Below are 27,972 nucleotides of genomic sequence, written 5' to 3' on the forward strand. Positions count from 1 at the left end.
ATGTAGTTTCTAATTTAAACTTATTTTTAACAAGGCACTGTTGTGCTTCCAGCAAGAATGAGAATCTTCTAAATTTATTTAATTAATTGCCAAATCAGATCATCTCCTGAGAGAGTTTCTGTAAAGTTCAAATGGATAAAACAGCTTTGTGTTTCCCAAATATAGACTTTCTCATCACATCATATATAGAACTTCTAGGGTGGAAAAAAATAAAGTAAGTACTCTGGAATATAGTCATCATGAAGAATTCAAAGATAGAAAAGTTGTGGGGCGCCTGGGTGGCTCAGTCCATTAAGCCTCTGACTCTTGATTTTCAGCTCAGGTGTTGATTTTCAGGGTCACGAGATTGAGCCCTGTATGGGGCTCTGTTCTGGGGATACAGCCTACTTGAGATTCTGTCTCTCCCTCCCTCTCTGACCCTCCTCCTTCCTTCTCCTTAAAAGAAAAGAGAGAGAGAAAAATGATAGAAAAATTGTAAGGACAGACTTGATGGAACGATTAATTCAGTTTCATTACAAATTATATCAGCTCACTGATCAGTGCAGGTGGCATTTATAGTGGCACTGAGATAACGTTTCTTTCCATGGAGAAAATTTTGATAGGACTTATTTTGGCAAAACAAAACAATAACAAATTTAGTTATTTTGAAATCTAGTATAAAAGGATCATCCTGGCCTACCTAAAATTTACTATGCAGAAAAACATTAATGCAACAAAGACCTCTGAAAATAATGAACTCTTATTAATAGGATAAGGGTTTTAAAGAGGAAATTCTAGGGGAAGAAATTTCCATTTATAGAAGAGGAAAAAATCAGATAAACAGTGCTTACTACATATCCTGGTAGTCTATGTATGATTTCATTATCGAAACTGACTGATGAGTCATTTGTATTCTGATTTGCACCTGGTAAAAGTGAGGCTGGTTTATAACCAGTATTTGCTGGTTAATAACCTATATCCTTTCTTGTACCACAATGCCTCCTCCTTATTGTGATGGGCCATGAAGCCTTCATTTATTCATGTAGCATTATGTACCTCTCTAGGGGAGGGAAACCTTCGGGAGGTATCTCTGGTCACGTTCAGAATTTGAGTAATCATGGAGAATCTTACTGGCTTAATTTTATTAGGATTTTTTTGGGGAAAATATTCACAACTGCCTTCATGTTAATGTTTTGCTAGAGGCCAAAAGCATCCTTAGCTCCACAGTAGTCAGACCTCCAGGATCCTAGAAGACTTCTTTTAATATATGAAAAATCCCTTTAGAGACTTCCTTTATCTCTGCCTGTAACTTAAATGTATAGAAGCATATAATCAATCGCTCCGCAGGATCACAATCACAGCGCTTTCTGCCCAAGGGTCCTATCCCAGTGCTTTATTAAAGGTACGTTTTTGCACACACACAAATCCCACAAAAACAAATAAAAACCCCACATAGTTATTATGAACTAGGACATAATATTGTGCGTGTTTTTTAGGAAAACTAAAGACACTGTAGAGAAATTTCACTGGCGGGAGTATATTTGCCAAGAATTTCTTCTGCCCTTTAAAAAATTCAGAAAGTTTAAGTGTGTTGTTTAACTTGCCTATAGATGACTATCTAATATATGAGTGCAAAGTAAGGCTTTTAAAAATATTTTATTTATTTATTTATTCATGAGAGACACAGAGAGGGGCAGAGACATAGGCAGAGGGAGAAGCAGGCTCCCTACAGGGAGCCCGATGTGGGATTCGATCCCAGGACTCTGGGATCACGCCCTGAGCCAAAGGCAGATGCTCAACCTCTGAACCACCCAGGCGTCCCAAAAGTAAGGCTTAGTTTAAGGAAATACTGTATTCCAAGTGAATAAAATAATAAGGCAGGAGAAGTTTTCTTAGAAATACGTGAAATGAAATCAACAGGTGTTCTTTTAGGTGCTTTATCCTCTTATTTTGTTATGCAATTGAAGTCATTTCTGAGAACAAAAGCTACTGTAGTACACACTGAAAATGTGTGGTTATTGACTAAATAAAACTAAATTTACATATATTTATGAATTTATGATTTTATACTTCTCTAACCCTCTCAAATTTGAAGAGCGTATAAACTATTCAGTTTGTTTTTCATTATTTTACCAAAAATCAGAATCATTGTTTGAGTGTCTCTGGAGAAGCAGAAATAATCTATTATGTAAATTTGGGTGCTTAGAACCTTACTCAAAGACGTTTCTGCACATAGCTGGCTAATTTGATGTTTCTGTGGCATGCATCTTAGCCTGGCCTAAATGCATGACCTTCTAGACCAGGTCTAGATCAAGTCAAAGTACATGACCTTTCCTGGTAAACATACCCAAAAGTGTGCATCTTAGACCTCTTCCACTTGTAACTTCTGATGCTTCTTATTCGCTGTGGGAACCAAGAGTCACATTTTAAGGAAATATCCTGGGTAATTCTGATGCAGGTAGTCTGAAAATCACACTTTGAAAAACAGAAAATGTTATATTATGACTAGAGGTCATCAGATTCATTTTATTGCAGTCATCCTTATAGAGGATTTTGGAATTAGCATATTTGTATTGTGTATTCTTTACTTACTCTTACATCCAGTTTTTAAGAAGCCTGCACATTTCAGATGAAAGGTCTTGAGTTCTAATCTGCTTCTACTAGCTATTTAATAATGAAAAAGCCACTTGAGTATCTTTTGGCTTGCTTGTTATTGTAATAACAATAAACATTTGGATGCTCATCTTTAAGACCCTGTGACTGAGCTCCACTGTCTTTTTATAATAGATAAGGACAGTTGAATACAGTGCTTTTAATTAAAACTTGACTATGTGATTGCCCAAATAGTAATTGAGAAGTAAAAATATGTCTAGACTTGCTATCAACCACAAGTGAAGTTAGACTCACAGATAAATCGTATGTTTTGCTTAGATTATCTGTTCATATAAGGCTCCTGGATAATTATATGAGCAATACTAGCAAAGCAGTCAAAGTTTTGTTTGTGTGTTTGTTCCATCTGAAATCTGGAGTTAACAGTTTTATGATCCTATATGAAAGAAGTATAAGTGAAAAAACTAGAGTCATTAGTCGAAAGTGACAAACAGGTACTCCAAACTCCAGGATTGGTAAACTTTCTGTAAAGCATCAGCAGATATTTCTAGCATTTCTACCACATAAGATCTCTTTCCTCCTCCACCTTCTCCTTTTAAATTTTTCCTCTTTCCTCCTCAGTCCTCTAACAACACTAAAAATGTGAAAACTTTCTTAACTGAGGGCCATACAAAACTGGTTGAAGGGATGCTTCTCAAACTTTATGTGCATAGGCATCCCTGGGGGCAGGGTGGAGGTAAGGGGTGGGGGTGGGTCTTGTTAAAATGCAGATTTTGATTGTGTTTATCTCGAGTTGGGCTGGTTGGTCCTGTAGTTCCAATATGCTTTTGGATGTCAAAGGTGTTGGTTAAATAGTTTCAGGGTACTTCGTGTAATATACTGCCCCCTCTACTGTTCAGTTCTGAATTGCCAATGTGTTTAGCTGACAGTTCAGCTGTCTTTGTTTTTGTTATTGTTGTTTTTTAACGAATAATGGGGTTGCTTGGCAACCCACAATTATGTGGAATGCCTAGTACTTTAGTGGTCCTTCCTAATTTTAGATGCTCAGACCTCTTTGCAAATTTGATGAAGGCTCTGGTCCCCCTCACCATTTTCCTGTCCTGCCCACACAATATCTATTTTTATGCCATTTTAAAGAATTCATAACCTACCTAAAGCTTATCCATCTTAAGGTCACTGCTATATTGTGTAATGTGTGAATTTAAGGGAATTCAGAATTAATCTCCTCACTTTTAATAATATCTTAAAATTTAGATGTACTTCTGTATATCTCCATGTCTATCTCTGTTTATCTATCTATCTATCTATCATCTATCTATCGTGACATTTCAGCTCTACTTAATGCTCTATTGGCTATTGCTGACCTGATGATTATATTTAAAACCAAGACATAAATGAAGAAAATAACCTAGCTGTTGGTATGAGTGAACACAAATTCTTATTCCTTATATTAGACTTGTTCACAGTGTCTTACCCATGATTTTTTGCTTTATTGAGATATAATTCATATGCTACACAGTTCACCCATTTAAAGTGTGCAATATCATATTTTTTATTATATTCATGGACTTGTGCAACCATAATCAATTTTAGGATATTTTCATCATCTTCGAAACATAGTCTATAATCCCTTCATATCTGATCCCTATCCCCCACCCTAGATAATGGAAAACCTACATTTTGTCTCTATGGATTGTCTTTTGGACATATAAATGGTGTATAATATGTGATCTTTTGTGATTAGCTTCTTCCACTTAGTATAGTGTTTTCAGGGTTCATCCATGTTGTAGTGGGGATAAGGACTTCATTTTTTTTCCTAATTGCTGAATAATATTCCATTATTTGGATATATAGCATATATTCATCTGTTTAGCAGTTGGATTTTTGGGTTCTTTAACTTTTTTTGTTATTATGAATAATGAATAATGGTGTTATGAACATTACATTCAGGTACAGGTTTTTGTGTTGCTATAACATTTTCTTTCTCTTCAATATATATATAACTAAGGGTTGAATTGCTGGGTCATATGTTAATTCCAAAACTTTTCAAGAAAATCGAGAATATTTTCCAAAGTGCTACTTGCACCTGTACCATTTTACACTCCCACCAGCAATCTGTGAGGCTCTCAAATTTTCCACATCCCTGAAAATACTTGTCATTTTACCTTTTTTTGATTATTGTCATTCTTCTGGGTATGAAATGTATCTCACTGAGATTTTGATTTGTATTTCCCTAATAACTAATGATGTCAAGAATCTTTTCACATACTTACTGGCCATTTGTCTGGGATTTTGCATAGATATCTGTTCATGTTCTTTGCTCATTTTAGAATTTGGTTATTTCTATTTTTATTGAGCTATAAAAGTTCTTTATATATTCCAGGTATAAGACCCCTATTAGATATATGACTTACATATTTTTTTTTCTGATTTTGTGGATTGTCTTCATTCTTGTGATTTTTTTCTAAGAACAAATATTTAAGTCCAATGAAACCAATTCATTAATTGTTTCATTCGTGGCGTGTGCCTTTGGTGCCCAAAAACATATTGCTTAACTCAAGATCATCAAAATTCTAATCATAATTTTACCTCTTAGATTTAGATTGTAGATGACCTTTTGAAGTTTTTGTAACAGTAGGAATAAAATGACTAAAAGGATTTCTGAATGTGACAACATTAGAATAGGTTTACGTATGTTATAGTGATAAATGGGTAAAATTCTGGACATACTGGATTCCGTATCTTATTGCTAAGCAGTTTGGATATTTTGCCTTTTTTCCTTTTATAAACCAATTATTTTATATTTATTTAATAAGTATGCATATATTTCAGGTCCTCTGCAGGACTTCTCTAAGCCAACTGCCTAATAAAGTGGGGAACTATTTGATAAAGTAAGTAGCACTCTAATAACATGGATGATTGTTATTAGAGTGCTTGCTTAGTTTTAATAATAGAACAACTTTGACATAGGGGAGCTGTAGATAAGTGCATGTGGGAAACCAGAGAAGAACAAGGAAGGTAGCTAAACAAGGTGATTGTAGACTATATGCCTGCTACGTGAAAAGTGAGATTAACTTTTGTTCCATTTGTTTCTGAGTCCAGACCTTTATACTTGGCAGTATGTCACTGATTTGCAAACTGTGATTAGCCATTCACTTTTAAAAAACTTTGAGGTATTTTCCGATCATTTCTTTTAAAAATAAATCTTAATTTTTATATTAAGTTCCTCATTTGCTTTAGGGACCCAGTACTTTCAATATATAACCTTCTTTATTCTTATGATATACAATGTGATTATCTGTCCATATTTTAATGCTTTGGGTTTCTTTAGTGCTTTGAAAAAAAAATCTGACCTGTGTACTCTTTGGCTTTAGATAACCAGCACTTGTAATGTGTAAGTTCCTTCTTAGCTCTGATAAGATAACAAATGGTATTCAGCAACCTTTAAAATTAATCTTCCTCAGAAAAGAAAAGGTTCATTCACTACCAAATTAAATGCCCTTTATTAAATTAAAATCCGTGTTTTAATTAATAGTGAAAATAAAGTGGAATAACATTGAGGAGTAAATATTATTTCTATTTATTGAGCTGAAATGTGATTATATTAGATGATTGGTTGGAAAATGTGAAAGCTATGTCTAGACTATCATCATGTCCTCAGACATGGTTATTTCTCTCTCCAAGTCTTTGAGATTTATGTGTAGGAGCTGCTAAGACCCTTTCACAAATAATGGCCGGTTACACCTTAGCTGAAAGTATTCAAAAGAACATATTATGCAAATTTTTCATCTTAAAATACCAATAGGTCCTTCGTTCCTGTTTTTTTCTACCCGTTAATGGCCCCACTTTTTTTTTTTTAAGGTTTTATTTATTTATTCATGAGAGACACAGAGAAAGAGGCAGAGACATAAGCAGAGGCAGAAGCAGGCTCCATGCAGGAAGCTGGATGTGGGACTCAGTTCCAGGACTCCAGGATCACACCCTGAGCCAAAGGCAGATGCTCAACCACTGAACCGCCCAGGCATCCCAAATGGTCCCACTTTCATTGCACTCACAAGGAAGTCATTGGTGCCCATCACCCTTCCTTACTATATGGTGATATACCAAATTCTGTCAAGAGCTATTTTAAGACATGCCTTGTATCTTTCTTTCTTCTTCTTCTTCTTTTTTTTTTTTTTTTTTTTCTTTTTCCTATCAGCATCACTTCTCAAAGTCAGGTTCTTTTTATTGTTCCCTGGAATCATGAAGTAACTTTCAACTGTCCTTTTGCCTCCATTGCTCTTTATCTTTTACACTGCATACCAAAAATACCTTTCTGATACACAGATAGTCATGTCACTGCTCTCTCAAAATCTGTTAGCCATGTAGAATGAAGATCACAATCCCTAGCATGGTATTGAAAGCCTGATTGTCTGGGTTCCTAAGACTAACTCTCACCTCCACCTGCTATATTTCAGCTTCCTCCCTGATTATGAAATGTATTGTGCACATACTCCAATGGTCTCATGTTGTTTCTTCAATTTGAATGTCTTTTTCCCCTCCACATAGTTTCATTCTTTATCTCTCAATTTAAATGATGCCTTTTCAGGGGAGGCCTCATTACACTTTAGTTACAGTTAACATTTTTTTCCCCACTTTATTCCCATAAGGCATTTCTTGGACCTCCATACAACACTTATTTTATTTTAAGATAATGATTTATACTTGAATTCCTCAGCCAGGTGTCCCTGGGTTCAAAACCTGCCTTACCTGCTTATTTCTTCTAGATTTCTGGGCAATTGATGCCATTTCCTAACATGCTTCCTCATCTGGGTTTTTTTTTTTTTTTTTAAGATTTTATTTACTCATTCATGAGAGACAGAGAGAGAGAGAGAGAGAGAGAGAGAGAGAGAGAGAAAGAGAGAGGCAGAGACACAGGCAGAGGGAGAGGCAGGCTCCATGCAGGGAGTCTGATGTGGGACTCGATCCTGGGCCTCCAGCATCAGGCCCTGGGCTGAAGGTGGTGCTAAACCGCTGAGCCACCCGGGCTGCCCTCATCTGTTAAATTGAGTTAATATTTGTACACATTTTGTGGGTCTATTTTTATATTAAGTCTGATGACACCATGCCAGCATGGTACACCAGACTGTGTATACTGGGTACTTGCCCACTTGGCTTTGTTCCCCAGTAGATAGTAATCACTTGGAGGACAGGAGATTAATATTCCTCATCTTACTACCCAAAAGAAAATTTTTACTATCTTACTCTTCCTTGCCATGATTCATGGGACATTTAAACCTGACTCATTAGAATTAACATAATAATTTATTGCTATATTATTCCACAAAGGAGTTGGGATGACTTAGGAGATGCATCAAGAACAGAAGTATGGAACATAAATAAAATAGTAATAAGTGCATTTTGAATAATTGAAGAGTTTAATTTCACCAGTGTGAACCCAAGAGAGACACAAGCTATAGATGAGAAAATGTTAACACTTGTCTTCATTCTCTCCTGTTTTGTAGGATCTCGTCTTCGCCAAGAAGACTTCCCTCCGCGGATTGTGGAGCACCCTTCAGATGTCATTGTCTCTAAGGGAGAGCCCACCACCTTGAACTGTAAGGCAGAGGGCCGGCCAACGCCCACCATTGAGTGGTACAAGGATGGCGAGCGGGTGGAGACTGACAAGGATGATCCCCGGTCTCACAGGATGCTTCTGCCCAGCGGATCCTTATTTTTCTTGCGTATTGTTCATGGGCGCAGAAGCAAACCCGATGAAGGAAGCTACGTCTGTGTTGCGAGGAACTATCTCGGTGAAGCAGTAAGTCGAAATGCATCTCTGGAAGTGGCATGTAAGTAAAGATAATGAGTCTCGGAAATAGCATGCACTTTCACTTTGATTTATTTTTAGTAAGCTTTGATTTGTCCCCATGGGTGCTTAATACCTAAAGAAGAAAACAATCAACATGCCATGCATAGTTTTTTACTTTGCCTTCTCCAAAGAAAGCTGGTCAAAATAATGTCAAGCCATGGTATTGTAATAAATTTCTTTATATTGAAGCAAGGGGGAAATCATGTTTTTACCTTAAAGCAAAGTGACAATGATGTGGTCATGTTTAAAATTTGAATTATTAATGAGAGACATAATCAAGTATTAAAGTCAGCTATGTTAAAATGAAAAGTTTACATGTAACATGGCATCAAATATAGGCATAAATTCAGTGCTATATCTATTTCTGTTATTTATATATACCTGTTATATATATTATAGACATATATTTCTAAATATAATTTTTGTTAAACAACTTTAAAAAGAATACACTCTCTAGAATATATTAATTCTTTTACTTCCAGTCTGAATTCAGGAATCCTTACTGTAAGCATGTAAGGGAAAATACAGCAACTATATTTATTTACTTTTTCTGTCAGTAAAATTCATCAGAGAAGAGATCATTTCTGTAGAGACAAAATGTTCGTACATGGAAGCATTTTGTCCAGTCTTGGTAATCAGCAGTAGTTAAGGGCTTGCCCTGCCATTGGCATTTGAAAAATATGTTTATTTATTCATTAGATAATCCAGATAGCATTTGTAAATCAAGATATCAATGCTTTGCATCTATTTGAACCAATTTGAACTTCGTAACTTCATGCGTTATTTTCCAGAAAAAATTAAAATATATGATAGATTTTTTTGGTTTATAGATAAGGATTTAGTGTCATAATTTAAATGGTATCATAAAAAGTTGACATTATTTATTCTGCAGAAAGATTTTTATCTGGAATTTATCATTAATAAGATGGCAACAATTGGGCATAAAAAAGTTTATACTTTTCAACTTTCTGGTTGTACAGTATGTCTTCACAGATAAGAAATTTGAGTTATTTCAAGGTGCATAAGTCTTGTTTATATGGCTAGAAGGGAGTGCTAAATAATAGCTCATGGTCTCATGTCTGTAGTAAAAGTTGGTACTTGTACTCACAGGCTACATGATATCACACTCCATTATAAAACTTGTGTATGTGTGTATTGTAATTCTCAACAATTTATCAACTTTAAATAGGAAAACATCTCTTAGTAACCAAAGTTATACTATTTATTCTGCAGCTACCTCAATGAAATCTTTTGTTCTCAAGTGTCCCGTCTTTACAGTTTGTACTAGGAAATCTAAAACCCACTAATGCTTGAAATGTGTACATCTAACAGGAAAAAACTACAAGAATCCTAAAACCCAAATTTGTTTTCTGAAGTACTTTGATATAGGAGCATTAGGACCTTAGCTAGCAATGCAATTTTTGCACAGGGCACTGGGTAATTTCATTTTTATAACTTAATTCAAGACGCTGTTTAATTAAGTGCAGTTTAGTGAGATTTGAAATACACACAAAACCTCCAGAATAAATATTCCCAAATCTATTTTTATTTTGAAATGTCTTATTCCTGGTAAATTTCAAACATATTGAAATATTTCAAAGTCAAATTCCCTGATTTTTCTTTCCCCATCAAATCCCTTTATAGTAAATATAACAAGCATTATTCTCCCATTTTATAGATAAAATGAAACCCATGATAATTAAGTGATGAAAACTCAGGCAATAAGTTAATGGGACCAGTTCCTGATTCTTCTAATTTTTAGTTTTAAGGAATTATGACAAATTCGGGAAAACACTCTAAATGATATTTGGCCTATTACATAAATAACAATTACAATTTTTTAATTGAAAAAAATTTTAATGTTATCTACTCAGAGGCAAATATCTGTTTTTAATTATCAACTAACTTTTCTTCTTACTATTTAAGTTTATCTAAATTGGCCAGTCATTTTGTTATTGGGCAGCTATAAGCATATTTTTCCTTAAAACTTAGCTTTTTAAAAATTCCTTCCAGCACACATACATCTTGTATTTTTATTTAACCTACAGATTGTCCTCTTTCCTAATTGCATCATTAATAATGAATCAAACTGTTTTAGGAGGAAAATTTTAAATCATGATTTTTTTCTTGTGTACTGTGACAGTAGCACTTTTTATTTTTAAATCAATGAGCTTTGAGAAATGCTAAAAATACTTTTGACCTAGAGAGGGAAACAAGAATGCTGCTAAATTGGATTTAGCTAGTGAATAAAATTCTTTCTTCTAATGCCGTGTCAACAGTTCATGCCATTTGAGGCAACACAAGATCCAATAATACCCATTTATATGCTTCTCATCTCTTTCACATTAGATCATCAGTCATCTCTCTTTCCTTATATGTTTCATAAAATGTATTAATATGGAAATTTGGTCCAAAGCATTGTGCTTTTGCAGTATTATTTGTTACCAAAATATATGCTTTTTATAAAATGATAGAAGAATAACTATAGATTAAGTCAGAGTTTGGCTTTCGTAATTTAGAATGTTCAACAATAAATGTTCAATCATGACACATCACTGTTTTATCCAGTAAAGGAAAGAATGGAAGCCTAGCAACGCTGTGTATTTGGAGAACTGTAGGTAGCTTGATATAAGGTTGGTGAGCAGCATAATTTGGAAAAGTAGATTTTTTTGTTATGTATATTCTCTTTGAAAGAGAATTGAAGATTAGGTTAAGAGGATGATGATTGAAGTCAGAGAAGAGTTAAGAGGCTGTCAAATGATTCAGAAAATAGTAAATATTAGATTTTGAACTGAAACTAGCAGCAAAGATTGAAAGAAGAAAATAGCTTGAATCAGCTTTAGAAATTATAAATCATATCACTTTATGATCAGTTTAGGGATTTAGAAGATAAGAGATTATTCTCAGTGTTTTTGTTGTTGATTTGTTTATTTTTTTCCCACTTAGAGCCTAAGTATATACTGCTACATCCATAGTGATGGCAGGTGGAGGAGTAATAACTGTAATGGGAACAGAAGAGTGAAGTCAGTTTTGGCTGTATTATTTAATATGCCAATGAAACATCAAGATAAAAATATCTCACGTTCCATTAAAAAGGGAACTTCTAGAACTGAGAAGAGAGATTTTTACCACATGGAGGGTAAAGTGATGGGAGTGGATGAAAAAGTGGACATGATTGCCCAGGGAGGCTGCAGGGAGTAGTTAAGAAGGGCTGAGATCACTCCTTTTGCTTGGAACCCCAGTATGTAATGGAGGGTGAAGGAAAGAAGTACTGGTTAGGGGCTCTGAGGTGTCACAGTGATGGCCTATGGAGAGTGAAGTGACCTGATGAACAAGGAAATAACTTTAAGGAAAAAAAATGTTCTGTAATGCAAATGCCACATAATGGTTAAATAAAAAGTACTCTGTGGACTCTAGGAGTGGAGAGAACATGGCAGCTGAAAAATGAGTAGGTGGTGGAATTGGAGTGGCAAATGCATCTGTTCTTCCAAGAATTTAGTTCCTCACTGAATGCAGTGTGAGGCAACTAGAGCAAGCTATCCAGCCTCTGTACAATTGCCATTTGGGGTCAGATATCTCTTTGTTATGGGGCTGTGCTCTGCATTGTAAGATGTTTAGCAGCACCTCTGGCTTTTGCCCACGAGCTGCCAATAAGACCCCCAACCAGAGCTGTGACAACTAAAAATATCTCTGCACACTGCCAAATGTCCCCCAGGGAGGTCAAAATCAGTTGAGAATTACTAATCTCTGGTATCTAGGTGATTAAGAGTGTAAGGATAAGTAGCAAACACACTTGTTACAACTTTTATTGTGAAATGATTATTGATGAAAAATATGGATGTTTTGGGGCTCTCCTTGCTTCACCTTGGTTTTCATTTTTACTTTCAAAAATCCTGGTTTCTGCTGTCAGATGAAATGTGCAATTGTACTGATAACCATCTGTCTTGACAGGTTGTATAGAAAGAAGTCAGACTGTTCTTCACCTTACTGTATATGTTCTCTTTTTGTTTTCCTTTAATACAAACTTCAGTTTTATATAACCGCATAAGATAGTGGAGGGAAAAAATATTCAAGAACAATCACTGATATGGAGAGTTGAATCACTTCATATTTGCTTTCTCCCTCTTGGTTTGAAAAAATAAAAAAAAAAAGGAGTAATCCAGAAAGTGTTTTTCAAATCCCTTGAACTCAAGAAAGGTCTTTAGGTGAAAGCAATTTTTACATATTTAGAAAACAGAATTGCAGGGTCCTTAGCAAAGCACCTGGCACTGAAGAAGTTAATATGCACTCTTCCGATGAGACCACCAAGAGGGCAGAGGTGGAGCTGATGCAGATAGGATTTCAATTTGAACACCAGGTCTCCCTGTGTTTGGAGCAGAAAGAGCACAGGGGTCCCTCCACAGTTTGTGGCTGCCTCTGATACAGCCTGAATCAGTGGCAGCCCCTAGAGATAGCTGCCGTAGCCCCAGGTGGTAAATATATGACAGCAGCTTGATCTATCGACCAGGGTAAGAGGGGGTTCTGGCCTAAATGAAAATTCATGAAAAATTGATGAAGTCCCCAGATTATGTTTTCTGTTTCCTTTTTTTTTAGCACTATACCAGTGTAGAGAGGGGAGATTAAATGAGGTGCTGAACGCTTTAGTGGCAGGGAGGTTGTGGTTCAAAGGTCAGGGGTCACATAGAAACCGATCTGTTTTTTTTTCTTTGCTTTCTTCTAAAGCAAAACAGAAAAACTTTTCAGATTAGCTGTGATTTGATTTTGTTTGATAAAGATAGAATGGCAAAATACTTAAAAAGTGGCTTTTGATGCAACTTCAAAACTGGACAAATGTGATTCATAATTTAATTGGGGACTAGAAATAGATTGAATTCCATGACTGTGTGGTGATTTCTTTCTTTCTTTCTTTCTTTCTTTCTTTCTTTCTTTCTTTCTTTCTTTCTTTCTTTCTTTTCTTTCTTTCTTTCTTCTTTCTTCTTTCTTTCTTCTCTTTCTTCTTTCTTCTTTCTTTCTTCTTTTTCTTTCTTTTTTTCTTTTTTTCTTCTTTTTTTCTCCCTCCTTCCTTCCTTCCTTTTTCTTCTTTCTTTTTTTGTTTCTGTGTATCAAGACTTATGCTGCAAGAAAGTCGTTTAGAGAAGGAAAAGGCCTTGCATTATTTATAGGTCACAGATTGCTAGAATAGCAAAGCTATGGAACACTCTACAAACATAATGATCCTGTTTGCTTTAAATCCAAAACTAAATTGATGTTTTATCTGTAAAAGGAAGAGAGGCTACAGGAGTAGACTGACTTTAGTAATAGAGGTCACAGGTGGCATTAAAAATGAACACAAGGTAAATTGTTTCGTTGATGTTTCCAAGTTAATAAATATGTGACTTTCTTCTTTTCTTTGGGCTGTCAATGAATATTATGCAGGCAAATTACCTTTATACTCCACAAAGACACAAAATAAATTTCAAAAAAGGCCAAACCATGGAGAGTTTTTATTTAAAATTGCTTTATTGAGATACAGTTCATTTACCATACAATATACCTTTGAAAGTGTACAATTCATTGTTCTTTAGTATAATCACAGAGTTGTCCAACCCACACCACAATTAAATATAGAACATTTTCATCACTCCTAAAGGAAACCTTATACCCATTAGCAGTCAATCCCCATTCCTCTCAAACCCTCCTGCCTCAGTTCTGAGCAAACACTTATCTACTTTCCATCTCTATACATTTGCCTAGTCCAGACATTTCATATAAATGGAGTCATACAGTATATGGTCTTCTTTTTCTTAGTATAATGTTTTCAAGTCTCATCCTTGTTGTAATATCTATCAGTACTTCATTCCTTCATTTTGCTGAATAATATTCTATAGTGTGGATAATACTACATTCTTTCTATACACTTTTGATGTGCATTTGGGTTGTCTCCACTTTTTGTTACGAGTAACGCTTCTATGAGCATTCCTGTGCAAGTTTTTGGGTAGACATAGGGCTTCATTTGGGTATTCTCTTGGGTATATACCTAGGGAAACAATCACTGAGTCATATCATTGATAAATCTATTCAAATCATATGTAACTTTGAAGTTATCACACCATGACTTTCCTAAAACAAATAAACATAGAAGCAAACCAATCCATTTAAGTGCACAAGGGACCGTAAGTCAATCTGGAACTGATACTTATAGTTTTTGACCATAAAGAATGTAGGTGCAGCTGATTTTTTTTTTCATGATTCTTCTAATTGTGTTTCTACAAATTTTAAGAGAGAATTCAAAAAAAAAAAAAAAAAGAGAGAGAGAGAGAATTCAGAGTTTTGTTTTTGTTTTTTAATTTGTGTTTGTGTTGTTGTTGTTGTTGTTTTGGTAGATTAGCAACAGAAAAATGTTCATAATCCAAGCTACTTGGGCCAAGTTAGGGCTGAAGCCATAACCCCTAGTACCTCAGACTATGACTATATCTGGAGGTAGAACCTTTAGAGTGGTAAGTTAAATGGTAAGTTAAAATGTAGCCACTAGGGTGGGTATAATTCACTATGACTGGTGTCCTTATAAGGACAGGACATTTGGACATGTAGAGAGACACCAGGGATACGGACACATATAGGAAATAGCTCATGAGAACACAGCAGAAAGGGGGCTGTCTGCAAGCCAAGGAGGGAGACCTCAGAAGAAACTGAAGCCTACAACACCTTGATTTCACATGTCTAGCCTTCAGAACTGTGAGAAAATAAATTTCTGTTGTTTTGACCATCCAGTCTTATAGCAGCCCTAGCAAATTAATACAGACTATTAATCTTAAAACAGGGGAAACCTCTACTAACATAGTATTAAGAAGAAATTAATGATGAGAATCAACTATTGTAGCATTCTATAGATTTTGTTCTGCCCTGTATCTACAATGTTGGTCTGGGGTTGTTTTAAAAGAAATCTGTAAACTCAGTTGAATGTATTATAGGCCATGAATGTATAGGCATCAAAGAATCAATCTAAAATATCTTTAACTAGGGAGGCCTAACTGGCTTAGTCAGTAGAGCATGTGACTCTTGATCTTTAGGTTATAAGTTCAAGTCCCAGGTTAGGTAGTTGGGTATAGAAAGTACTTAAAAATAAAATATATATATTTAACTAGAAACAAAAGACAAAGCAAACATTTGGGTATCAGAAAACAGATGTATTTAACTAGAAACAAAAGACAAAGCAAACATTTGGGTATCAGAAAACAGATGGTTGTAGAAGGGTATTTGTGTGTGTGTGGGTGAGTGTGCATGCATATGCATATGTGTATCTGTGTTTTTTGGGCTGTTCTGTGTGTGTACCTCTTAATTTTGTGAAACTCAATCAAATTCTTTCAAATACAGTTCTCTTCCTTGATCTTCACAAGTGAAGGTATGATATTGCTGCTCCTGGAGAACATGTTTGAATTTATTATCTAGTTAAATATGTATGTTATATTTTAATATCAGTTTTCTGTTAATTGAATTGACTGCACGCAACCCCTCTTAGTACAAGTCTCAAGTTGCAATTCACTCAAATAAGCCTGAGTTAACTCTGACTCCAGGGAAAGTGCATAAATGAAGTAAAATCATGATGTCCTCTACTTTTTTCAAAAGATTATTTCTGAAAACAGTATTGTCCTGAGCTCTGTGAACATGGAAATCCTATCCATGGAGTGACAGGTAAAACTATTCATAGTGATGCTAAGATGGATCAAGACAGAACATGCTGTAGTGAGTGAATGATTGTTTTCAACTCCAGAAACCTTTTTAAATGTAGTTAAGAAAAGGAATATTCAAGATTGTGGAGGGTTTTTCTACCCATAAGCTTCAATCTATTAGATTTCTATTAGTATGTAAATATAAGTTGATTTTAATAAAAATGCATACAGGTTGACATTATACTTAGAAAATATAATTTGGGCTGCAACTTGTAGGCTTTTCTCTCAAGATTTGTGTTTCAGCACAATGGCCAGTCCCAGTTTTCTTCTTTAGATTGAATTCATTTCTGATAAATATAATACACATCTTTCTATTATGAAGCAGCCCCCACATGATTTTTGTAATTATGTAAAAGAGATTGCCCTTCTTTCATGCATGAGTTGGTAAGCTCTCTATAGCAGTATAGAAGTAAAGATAGTAGGTAAAATTTTGTTCAACTCTGTAAATTTTGCATAAAAATTTGTAGCAGTTTATGGTTTAACTGCTAAAGGGTGAGGTTCAATCATAAGACTGACATACTCTTTTATTCTATCTATATCATTGGAATTGTTTTTTTTCCCCTTAGAAGATTTCAAAAACAAAACAACATTCCCAACCGCCATTTAAAAAAAAAAAAGAAGATATTTATACATTTTTGTCAATTGAGTATATGTTTCACAAGAAATAATTTGGGTTTCTGCTTGGGGTGATTTCTATTATCTCTCTAAAATTCCCTAGCGTTACTTTCCTGGGCCTGGGTAGACGTCAGTAAGTTAGTATTGCTGGGACTTGGTTAGAAATCAAACAAGGATTGTTTGATGGCAGGGGTTTGATGATGTCACAGATAGATATACAGGCCCAGACGCTGGTGAATCCCAACAGGTTTTTTTTTTTTTTTTTTTTTTTTTGTATGTTTATTTTGCTTTTGCAGAAAATCTACCATTTGTAGGCACTTATTCCCTGATTAAGCCTGTTATATAATACTTAAAAGGCCAACAAACAAGGATGTTAGCTATATTACAGGCTCTAAAAGTCTGATTATTTGTTATTGGCACATTGAGTCACATCACAAAGGTTTGGGAATTAAGCTTACATTTACATCTAAGAAGAGAAGGAGCTCTTTTTTTTTTTTTTTATCATCTATTCTATGTTTTTTCCGATAAGCAAGCTGTTTCCCAGGTATACAAGTACTTCCTAGTATTTATAAAGGCCATCATTAAGCTTTTCCATGTAGTTATCTAACATCTAAGTCTATACTAAGATTTTATAACAAACTTTATCCATTTATAAACTATAAAGTTGACAATAACACAATATGACTTTATTTCCATAATAGAAGTCATATGTGCTATAGACCATTTCCTGTATATTACCCTGCCTCACTTTCCTGCTTCTTGCTTTCTCTGCTGATTCACATTGAGTACATTCAATGCTTTTCCTTAAATCAGTTAAAAAGTCTTTATTGGGTTTCCTAGTTGTTAGTAATTGAGAGATTTTAAGAGGTGATATCCTCAGTGATGTTGTGTTATTTGTGAGAGACCTGGGCAACCTCATCAAAAGACTTTCTTCCCCTGTGGTGTAGAGTAAGGGCCTTCACAAAGAGTTTGCTCTGGGGGGCTGCCTGGGTGGCTCAGTGGTTGAGCATCGCCTTTGGCTCTGGTCGTGATCCCAGGGTGCTGGGATTGAGTCCCACAATGGGCTTCTCACAGGGAGCCTGCTTCTCCCTCTGCCTATGTCTCTGCCTCTCTCTCCATGTCTCTCATTAATAAGTAAATAAAATCTTAAAAAAAAAAAAAAAAAAAAAAGAGTATGTCACCAGAAGTAAGAGTGGCACCAGATGCTTCTGGTTGAATATAAATGAAAATGGCCTGTAGGAAACTGAGAGAAGTATAAAAGCAAAACCCTGAGGCCATGTTGGCTAGTTTGGAGAAGATAAGTATATGCTGATTTGGAGAATGTACTTAGGGGGATAGAGGGAGGTAATTTAAATAGGGAAGTGGAGATTGGCAATGACTCAAACTCAGGAGTTGAGTATTCTCCTCAAAGACCTAAGGGAGCCTTTAGTGTTTTTGATTGAGAAGTGTTACTCGCAAGTGTAGTATGAAGGAGATTTGTTAAACATAGCGTATATTAGATGGGAGTATTGGAGAGCGTAAATGGGGAGGCCTACTGCAAGTTACAGTATAGTAGGATGAGGGTTGAGATAAGCTGATGAATTAAATTGATATCAGAAAGAGGAGAGGTGGCATTCCAAGAGAATTGACAAACATTTAAGTCATGAATTTGTGGTTCAAGGCATGATATAAATTCAGTTTGCTACATTTTCCTACAGTACTTTCCAGTTGCTAAGTACTCAGCTAAGTATTGAGGCTACAGGCACTTAGAAGAGTTGTTTAATGTGTATAAAGTTTCATTGTTGTGAGATGAAAAAGCCCTGGAGATTTGTTACACAATAATGTGAATATACTTAACACTGCTGAACTGTACACTTACAAAGGGTAAAGATGTTATATTTTATGTTTTTGGTTTTTTTTTTTAAACCTCAGGTCAAAACAAAACAAGTAAACAGAGCAAGGCATGACTCTTGCTGTCCAAATGTGTTAACAGGTTGATGCAAAATGTGTAAGTCCTTGGGCTGACATTCTGAGGGGATTCAGTGGAGGAAGAGGTTGATTCTGCCAAGAGGATTATGAAAGGAGTGAAATGATTTCTCTAGGTAGAAATGAGTAATAATAATCACTGCTGCTTACTAAATGCCAGGCTGGTTTTTAAAAATGTTTTATACTTATGATTTATTTCATTCTCAGAAAAACCCTGTTATTTACTCTCTGTTATAGCTGAGGCCCAAAAAATTAAGTTGTAATTTTTTAGACTGCAGTGAGATTCAGGATTTGAACTCAGACAACTTCCTCTAGAGTCTGCTTTGTTAACCACTAAGACTCCTTATTGATTCATTTAAACAAACAAATAAAATCCTTAGACACATAGAGGAAATCCCTATATTTGTTTTAGTTATTTTACTCAGAGATGATGATCTGATTATATGTATACAAGGAGGATGCTGGAGTAGATGAAGTCTAAAGCTTTGTTCTGGTGTTAAAATTCTGTGATTCATGGGATATTAAAGAAAAGGAACAACAGAAAGGGTAATCTTTACTTTCTTTTTATTTAGTTATATATTGACATTCGAGAGCTCATTAGTTTATTCAAGTAATTTGATTTTCTCTGTACAGTTCCTAGTTGTCAAATATCAGTATCAGGAAAATCCATCACTTTCAGTTCTTATTGACACATTTGCAGGTCAAAGCAGCTTGAAGATGAAGAATCCAATTCGTAAGATGAACCATCTATCATTTAATATCTAAAGATAACTTGACTAAGTTTTATAGAAAATGGGGCATGATAAGAGCAATGATACCTTCATAATATTTTACTAGAGTTTTTGAGAATTACTGACATACTTACATGCATTTATCTCATGGCATATGTACTTGTCAATATTTGCTGACTTTGATAGTTTACATTTACATAGTACATAGTACATAGTATCATGAACATTGGTCAGTTTGGCTTTCAAATAACTATTTCCTTTTAAAATGAATTAAAGGAAAGTCTTTCCAATAAATGGTATAAATGATATTGGGGCAATTGGATTTCCATAGGCAAAAAAAAAAAAAAAAAAAAAAAAGAAAGAAAGAAAGAAAGGAAAAAAGAACCTCCTCAACTTAAACCACACACATTCTACAAAAATGAATTAAAAATGGATCATAGACTTAAATGTAAATAAAGTATGAAACTAGAGAACCTATAGAAGGTAAGATAAACTCTTTGGTATCTAGGACTTAGTGAAGAGTTCTTAGACATGATACCATAACACAAACCAAAAAAAAAAAAAAAAGTGACTTCATTAAAGCGAAAAACATTTATTCTCTGAAAGATCCTATTAAGAGGATAAAGAGATAAGTAATACAGTAGGGGAACATATTTGTAAATAACATATATCCTAACATATATCTGACAAAACTCATATTTAGAATGTGTAAAGGTCTCTTGAAATTCAACACTAACTGAAATAATCCAATTAGAAAATGGGGACAAGACATGAAGAGACATTTCACCAAAAAGGATCTATGGATGGCAAATAAGCACATGAAAAGATGTTAAACATCACTAGCAAGTTAAGAGTGGGCCAAGAAATTACTATATACCTTTTGCCAAAATAAAAAAAAAAATTACTTAAATAAAAATTTTATTTGTGGCAGCAAAGAATGGAAGCAATTAAAATGTTCCTCAACAAGTAAATGGTTAAACAAAGCCTGCTATACCCATATCATGGAATATGATTCAATAATAAAAAGGAATAAATTGAGATCCATCCAACCAACTTATTGGGTGGATCTCAAGGGCATTATACTCCGTGAAAAAGGCCATTTTAAAAGATCACAGACTGTAAGATTTCATTTATATAAGCTTTTCAAAATGACAAAATTATAGTGATGGAAAATAGATTAGGGGTTGCCAAGAGTTAGGGATGGTGTAGACAGAGGCATAGGTGTGACCGTGAACAGAAACAAGGAGGTATTCTTTGTGTTGATGAAACAGTCATGCATCTTGATGGTGATGGTGATTACACAAAGGTGTACATACGGTAAGATGATATAGAATAACCTACACATGTACATTGTACCCATGTCAGATGCCTAGTTTTGGTATTATGCTATCATTATATAAGATATAACCATTGGAGGGGTAACTGGGTGGAGGGTACACAGGACCTCTGTACTAGCTTTACAACTTATTATAAATCCATAATTATCTCAAAATAAAAAGTTAAAATAAATGGTTAAACTCTCTTAGATATACATTAAAATATAAATAAGAAATATCTTATTAGGAACCAAATTATTTATTCATTTGTTTATTGACTTAAAGAGGGAGGCAGATAGGTGCAGAGGGAGAAAGAGAATCCCAAGCAGAGTACAGCCAGAAGCCCAACACTGGGCTTGAATTCACAACCCTGAGATCATGACCTGAGCCAAAATCAAGAGTCAGAAGCTCAACTAACTCAGCCACCTAGGCACCCCCTGAATAATTTACTTTGTAACTTTTAAATATTTAAATGTTTTACTTAAATACTGAATATTTCATATTTTTTGTGACTTGTTTGTGATCTGTTTAAAATTACTTAATCAGACTTACAAATTCATTGAATTCATAAATTCAATATGCAGTACATTCTGCATACAGTTCTGTTTCTGATTTTTGCTCCATCATGGTTGTTTAGTTTAATGATAGGCATTTTTTAAGGGGAAGCTGTGGAGGTTAATGTAAAATGGGTGGGTTGTTCATGGGAGTAAAGAGTCCCTAATATATGATAATGAATGGGATCCTTTAGGGTCCTTTATATAGCTGCTGAAATTCTCTTACTCTAAATTCCATTGAGATTAAGAAATGCAATCCAGCCTGATTCTTTGTTGCTAAAACTATGGGTAGAATACTGTTAGTAGTTCTGAGTGTCAAATTAAATGCACCATGAAAGGAGGAATACTTCTCGATGAGAAATATCAAGTGTTTAAGACTGTCACATGTAGGAAAAGTAGAAGGAATTGGATTTATTGAACCAGGAGCAATGAAGACATTGGTAGGTCTGGTAGTTCTCACCAAGCACATCAAGAACTGTCAAGACAAAGAGAGAATATACTTGTTCTGTTGACCTTTGAGGAAAGAAAAGAACCACTAGATAGAAGTTGCAGATTTTGCCTTAGCAGGCTGGACAATGATACCGTGTATGACTTCTTTCCTGGGATCTTAAGGATTATAGGCAGACCAAAACCAATGTGATAATGTGATCGGAAGAAAACCTTAAAAATTATGTAGAACTATATATTTTTGGTATGACTTTGCTTTATTTTTCCTCAAAGGAAAAGTCAGTCTCCCACAATAATGAAACAAAGTGACAAACAGTCTTGGTGACCTATTCAGTTGCAGAATAATCCTCATCACTTTCCTATTCACAAGGAATTCTATAAAGTAGAAATAATTTCCTTAAATTCAGTATTATCATGTTTCATGAAAAGTCCTTGGAAAAATCCCATTTGTCCACACATCTTACACATCTTATTTTGAAATCCTCTGAGATTATAAGCAATTAAATTAATTGCATTTTGTAGCCCAACCCCTCATTTATAACATATAATTCCCCAGGACCCACATGTCCGAATTCAAGAGCAGCTTGATAGAAAGGCTGATTTATTTTTGTTTTCTTCCTGGATCTGCTTTGAATATTCTTAAACGAAGGGGGGAAATGCTGTGTTTAATATTCATATAGGATTTTCTTTTTAAAAGCAGCCTCTCTCCAAAGTCTGTTGTTAAACAGGGCTACCTAGAAAGGGGTCAACTTGTAAAACCCTTCCTAAGTACTTGTTTGGTTCTTTAGGATTGATGGATAAGCTGATAGAATCTAATCTCCAAATGTGTATGTCATTAATAGAGATGTAAGAATCTCAATTTACTTTGTCTTTTTCTATTCTATCACATCATAAGGAAAAGCTTTACTAATGAAGTACCAATGGTAATAACCCATTATATGCTAGAATCTCTTTATATCAGATGACATGCAAATGAACTGTTCTATTTCTGTGGAGAAAGAGAGACAAGGAGTGGTCTAGTTAATCATACTTGAGGGCTGCCATAGTTGTCTTCTGGGAAATATTATCATTATTCATTCTTATTTAAGGGTCCTTATCCTGTGCATAAGAAAATCTCCCATTCATTCCATTTGGGTTTGATGTTAATTACAGGGGCATTAATGGAAGCTTTCTCACAAGAAATAAATGTAGGATTAAATCAGGAAAAAAAAAAAAAGACACAAACTTCGGGTGAATCAGGTCATCGTAAAACCGTGCATTTAGAAGCTGGCAGGTTGGAGGAACTTTAGAGATCATCAGTCTTGTTCAGGAGTAGAAACTGAGGCCCTGAGAAAATGAACTGACTTAATCTGAGCCCCTAGCTGGTGAGAGGCAGGCTTAAGATGACAAATAAGGAGCCAGTTTCATGAGACAGCGATGTAGGGAAAAGATAATTCTGGGAATTTCTTTTTCCAGAAAGCACCAGATTCTGCCTCTTTTCTACTGTTAACTAGGTCTGTAATTCTTGGCAAACGTTTAATCTCTCTGAGTCTGTTTTCTTGAATTTAAGGTTGAGGAGGATGGGCTAGATCATTTGTCCTCGAGAAAAGGGAAATCAAACTGAGCTAATATAAAGGGTCATCTATGATTACTGAACTAAGTTTATTGGGAAAAAAAAGAGATTTCTAATATATCATTTACATTTGGCTTCAAGAAACTTAGAGGAGCCAATCTTGGATATCAAGTAAGTTTATCAGCAGTCTTTAACTGGCCTGTCCCCCAGTCTGTGCAAATGTCTTCTTAGCCCAGATAATATCCTTTTTTTTAAAAAAAAGTATTTCTTCATGTGAATTCTGGTTGACAAGTAATTGATAATATACTGGTAAGTGAGTTTTTTCCTTAATCTTCTATGTCTTTTAAGGGATTAACTGATCATGTATCCACATCTATGCAATCCCTATTCACCTTGTCACCATATAATTAAGTCATTTTTCTTTTTCAATCAGGCAATCAGGTCTAAGGTAAATGATGTTTTATGCAAAATTATATACATTCTGAACCAGTATTTCTGGTCTCTTTAAATTTAATGCAAACAAAGGAGTATAAATTTCTAGTATATAACTTGAATCTTGTTTTGTTTCTCTAAGAAGGAAATGAAGCATTTTTTTGTTGTTGTTGTATATATGACTTATTCTTAGTATATAAAGTATTTTATTAGGTAAACTGCCCATTTGCTATTTACCAAAATACTTTCACCTAAATTTTGTGATTTTATGTACATAAACAGGCATATATTAGACCAAAATTACGTTTCTCTTCTCTTTGGACCCATATTATCTGAATTACTATAAAGACCTATCTGCTGTCCATGTCTGTTTGTTTTCCTTTTCTTTATTTTGTATTTCACTTTGATATGTTTTTCTGGTTATATGTAATATATTCTTATTTCAGAAATGTGAGAAACTATTGAGGAATTAAACAAAAGTACTGTCAGAAATAAGCATCATTATTTCCACTATGTTTTAATGCATTTGTTAACACTATCACTATCATAATAGACAATCTGTAAAATGAATTCAATTTTGTGTAATACTCCAATAAAATAAAAGATATAAATACTATACATATAAATAAATTGCTCTATAACTTGGTCATATTAGATAAAATGTAACATAATTTTAGTTTTTATTTCTTCAAAGAATTAGAAATTTGGATGTCTCATAATAATTGCTTGCACGTGTACTCAGGACATAGAAATAATCTAAATTGCAAACATTTTTAGTAAGTCCTTCCAAATTCTAGCATTGTGGTTTCATGAATGTTTTCATGTAATGGTTTTACTGCCAACTATTCTATAATATTTCTGTAAAATAAATTAAAATTATTAGTTTTTCTGTCACAAAAAAAGTTGTTTTCAGCTTTCTAATGGTGGTGATACCTTGTGTGAACACTAGCCCTTCCTCTACCTTTTTATATCAACTAATGTATGATGGGCCAAATTTTACATGGTAAAAAATCAACATAGTAATTGTTGATTCATGGGCTCACTAGACTTTGATGGCCTTTTTCACAATTGTTATCTTTTTTTTGCTTGAGAGTTTGTAGGTAGTTTATTCTTCATTTCTCTTTTAAAATTTTATTTATTGATTTCTTTTCTTTTTAAAATTTTTTAAAGATTTTAATTCCAGTTAGTTAACATGCAGTGTCATGTTAGTTTCAGGTGTACAATATAGTGATTCCACAATGTATTCTTCATTTCTTAAAACTTTTTTTAACAAGTTGGTATCGTTGGTTCTGGAAAGCAAATTTCAAATAGTTTTCTTTTTATATGTGATGTCAGTTCTCAGAAAAATCAGTTCATTGCATCCAACTGATTTTCCTTTACCTATCCAGAGTCCTCAGTTGGAGTGACCTTTGGAGTGACTGGTGTCTTGAGTGATGTAGTTAATGAGATCTAGCGACATCATGACCCTGACCCCTTCATGGCCCTGGCTCCTCTCATCCATCTTCTTAACCCCACAGGCTGAGTCAGTGTGTAGAATCAGGATTAAACAAGTGTGAATAAACAAGTTCAAGAGTTTTCTGTCATGACTGCCAGCTCATGGCAGTGGCAAAGTAAGACATAGAGAACTTAATATTGAGAGTGGTCTTTTGTGCGCCTCCATGAATCCTGCCAGAGAGATCCTACTGTTTGTGGTCAGTGCAGTGCATCTAATCTCAGTTTGCTCCATTCCTGGACGGTGATGGCAGTTGGCCTTTATAATCACATAGCTGTTGGCACATTCAGTGAAAGGATGGCTGATCTATCACTTACCCAATGTCACACGTTAGGGAACCTTTTATCTCATTAACTATGATTAATGTTTGTATGTAATGGGCTTGTCATGTAACTGTTCATATTCAGCAATTTTGAATCCCTTAGCTTATGTGAATGGTGAAGGGTATTTCTTTTTCAGAGAAGAGCTTTATCTTAAGGACTGAGTAGGTGTTCTGAAATCACCATTGCCCCATGGCAGAAAATAACTCTGTGATACAACTCCTCCTTAACTCTTTCCCCATTATTGGAGTTTCATTGTACTGCCTGTCACTGAACTTGGGATGTCTTTATATAATTGCAGTCTAATTGAATAATACGAACAGTTTGGTTTATATAGAAAAAAAATAGAAAAAACAGTAGAACTTTAAGGAAACATTTGTCTGTCCTCTCTTGGCTGAAAAGTTGTTTTCCTAATACGATTTCCTAAGTCTGTTCTCCCAAAGTGAGATGAAAGGGATAGAGATAAGGGATGCAGTTACTTTCTTGCCTATGGCTGTGGTTCTTGCTTTATCTGGTCTACATTTGACAAGTCCTTCCCCTTAGCCCAGGGCAGCATTTGATAAGTTGACCAGTCAGTGATTAAACATATTTATTTAGTTCAATGGGTCAGAGCTATTGCGACAGATAGAAAATTACTGATGGATGATCAATTTCAGCACCTCTGACATCTGGCCTCAGTGTAGTCCATCATCTGAGGACTCATAACGCATTTGCTTGGACAATAACATGCTCAGCTACCTGTGTGATCACAGACCTGGATATTGGAAATATTTTGTTCAGAATTAATAAGACTGAAGTCACAGGAATTAGAAGAGTTCTGCAGTAACATTTGAAAGCTTAAAAACACCCAGTAATTTATACTGTTTATGTCCAGAATGAGAACTGACTTGTACTTTAAATATGCTCTGCTGTTTTGGGTGATGTTTTTATTGTTTCTTTAACAAGTGTGTATTGGAATTGATGAAATAGATATTTGGAAATACTTTGGAAGCAATATTACATATAAAAAGATTACTTGTGTCAGAATACTCTTTGTAAAATTTTTAATGAGTTAAAATAACCATCTTAAGTTTGGGGTCTACTGAAGTTACAGGATTATCAAAATGAAATAGCTCAAATATCTACTATTCAAATTCTTCAAAAAATATTTGTAAAAACCTTTTTTCTATACATTATTATTGTTGAATGGTTCTTCTATCCCAAATGAATTCTAAAAATAAAGAATAAGAATCTTGTAGCAAATGCTAATCGAACATGGAGATATATTCTACTCCTCTGTCTAGTTCATTAAAATTTATTTGAATGCAATCTTCTTCACATTCCTACTTCAGACTTCCACATAAAATTTAAGAGTAATCTTGTGATCAGTTTTTTAAACAAATATGATTCAGGTCAGCAGTTTGTTTTACTGTATGCTCAAAACTTAAAATCTGGCCACACTTGCTGAAAATTAATAGGTCACAATAGATAAAAAGCTTTATCTTTTATTTTGGCTCTACCCTCATTTTTAAATATTTCATGTGACTATTCCTATATCTCTGTTTTCATGTGTCTAATGGCCTACTTTATGACAATCCTGCATTTAATATTTATGTATGCTGTCATAAAAATATTTGTGAAGCTGAAAATGATTCTAAGTCTTTAAATAGCTTACTTTCACACATTTTCTTGAATTTTCAAGCTGATGAGAACTTAGAAATATTATCTTTGCCCATAAAATAAAGATTCAGCTCATTGACATTATAGCTTATATTTATTCACTAAATTCACACCTGAGCTATTTGTCATAAAATTGACAGACCCTGTGTAATGTCCAGTTCTTTTAATTTTCTTTTTTTTTTATGTATTTATCTATTTGAGAGAGAGAGAGAGAACGATAGCAGGGATAGGGGCAGAAGGAGAGAGAGAGAGAGAGAGAGAGAGAGAGAGAGAGAGAGAGAATCCCCAAGACAAATCATTGCTGAGTGTGGAGGGCAATCTGGGGCTCTGTTTCAGAAGCCTGAGATCATGACCTGAGCTGAAATAAAGAGTAGGATGCTCAACCAACTAAGCCACCCAGGCACCCTTGAGTGTCCAGCTTTTGTACAATAGGTGATGACTTGGCAATATTACAGGCCATATGGTCATTTTTTTAATTGCTAAGGACTTCCTGATTTGTCTTAAAATTAAGTGAGGTTTCTTTTATACTTCTGCAGAAATCTTTAGCAGTTGACTGCAGCATTTAATCAACCTATCTCTCTTGGAGAACTCTAAGTTGGCTTGGAAAATTTTGGAATGAATTTGGGAGTTTCAGGATCCTTTCTTAAATCTAGATGTATGTATCAGTAAAACTGTTATAGATATTCAGATAAGACACAATTAAAAAATAAGGGAGGTCAGATGAAAATAACTGAATTTGA

At 34.6% G+C, this 27,972-nt stretch overlaps 1 protein-coding gene across 40 annotated transcripts in view; it reads left to right on the forward strand.

The window, feature by feature from the left end:
• ROBO2 (roundabout guidance receptor 2) overlaps nucleotides 1-27,972 on the forward strand; it is a 1,660,631-nt gene that overhangs the window by 1,133,700 nt on the left and 498,959 nt on the right. For all 40 annotated transcript variants that reach the window (XM_072740956.1, XM_072740957.1, XM_072740967.1 and 37 more), the window contains one exon: nucleotides 8,094-8,420. In XM_072740956.1, the coding sequence (XP_072597057.1) occupies nucleotides 8,094-8,420 (327 nt within the window). The remainder of the gene's footprint in view (nucleotides 1-8,093; nucleotides 8,421-27,972) is intronic.

This window comes from Vulpes vulpes, chromosome 15 (assembly GCF_048418805.1).
Source record: "Vulpes vulpes isolate BD-2025 chromosome 15, VulVul3, whole genome shotgun sequence".
NCBI lineage: Eukaryota > Metazoa > Chordata > Mammalia > Carnivora > Canidae > Vulpes > Vulpes vulpes.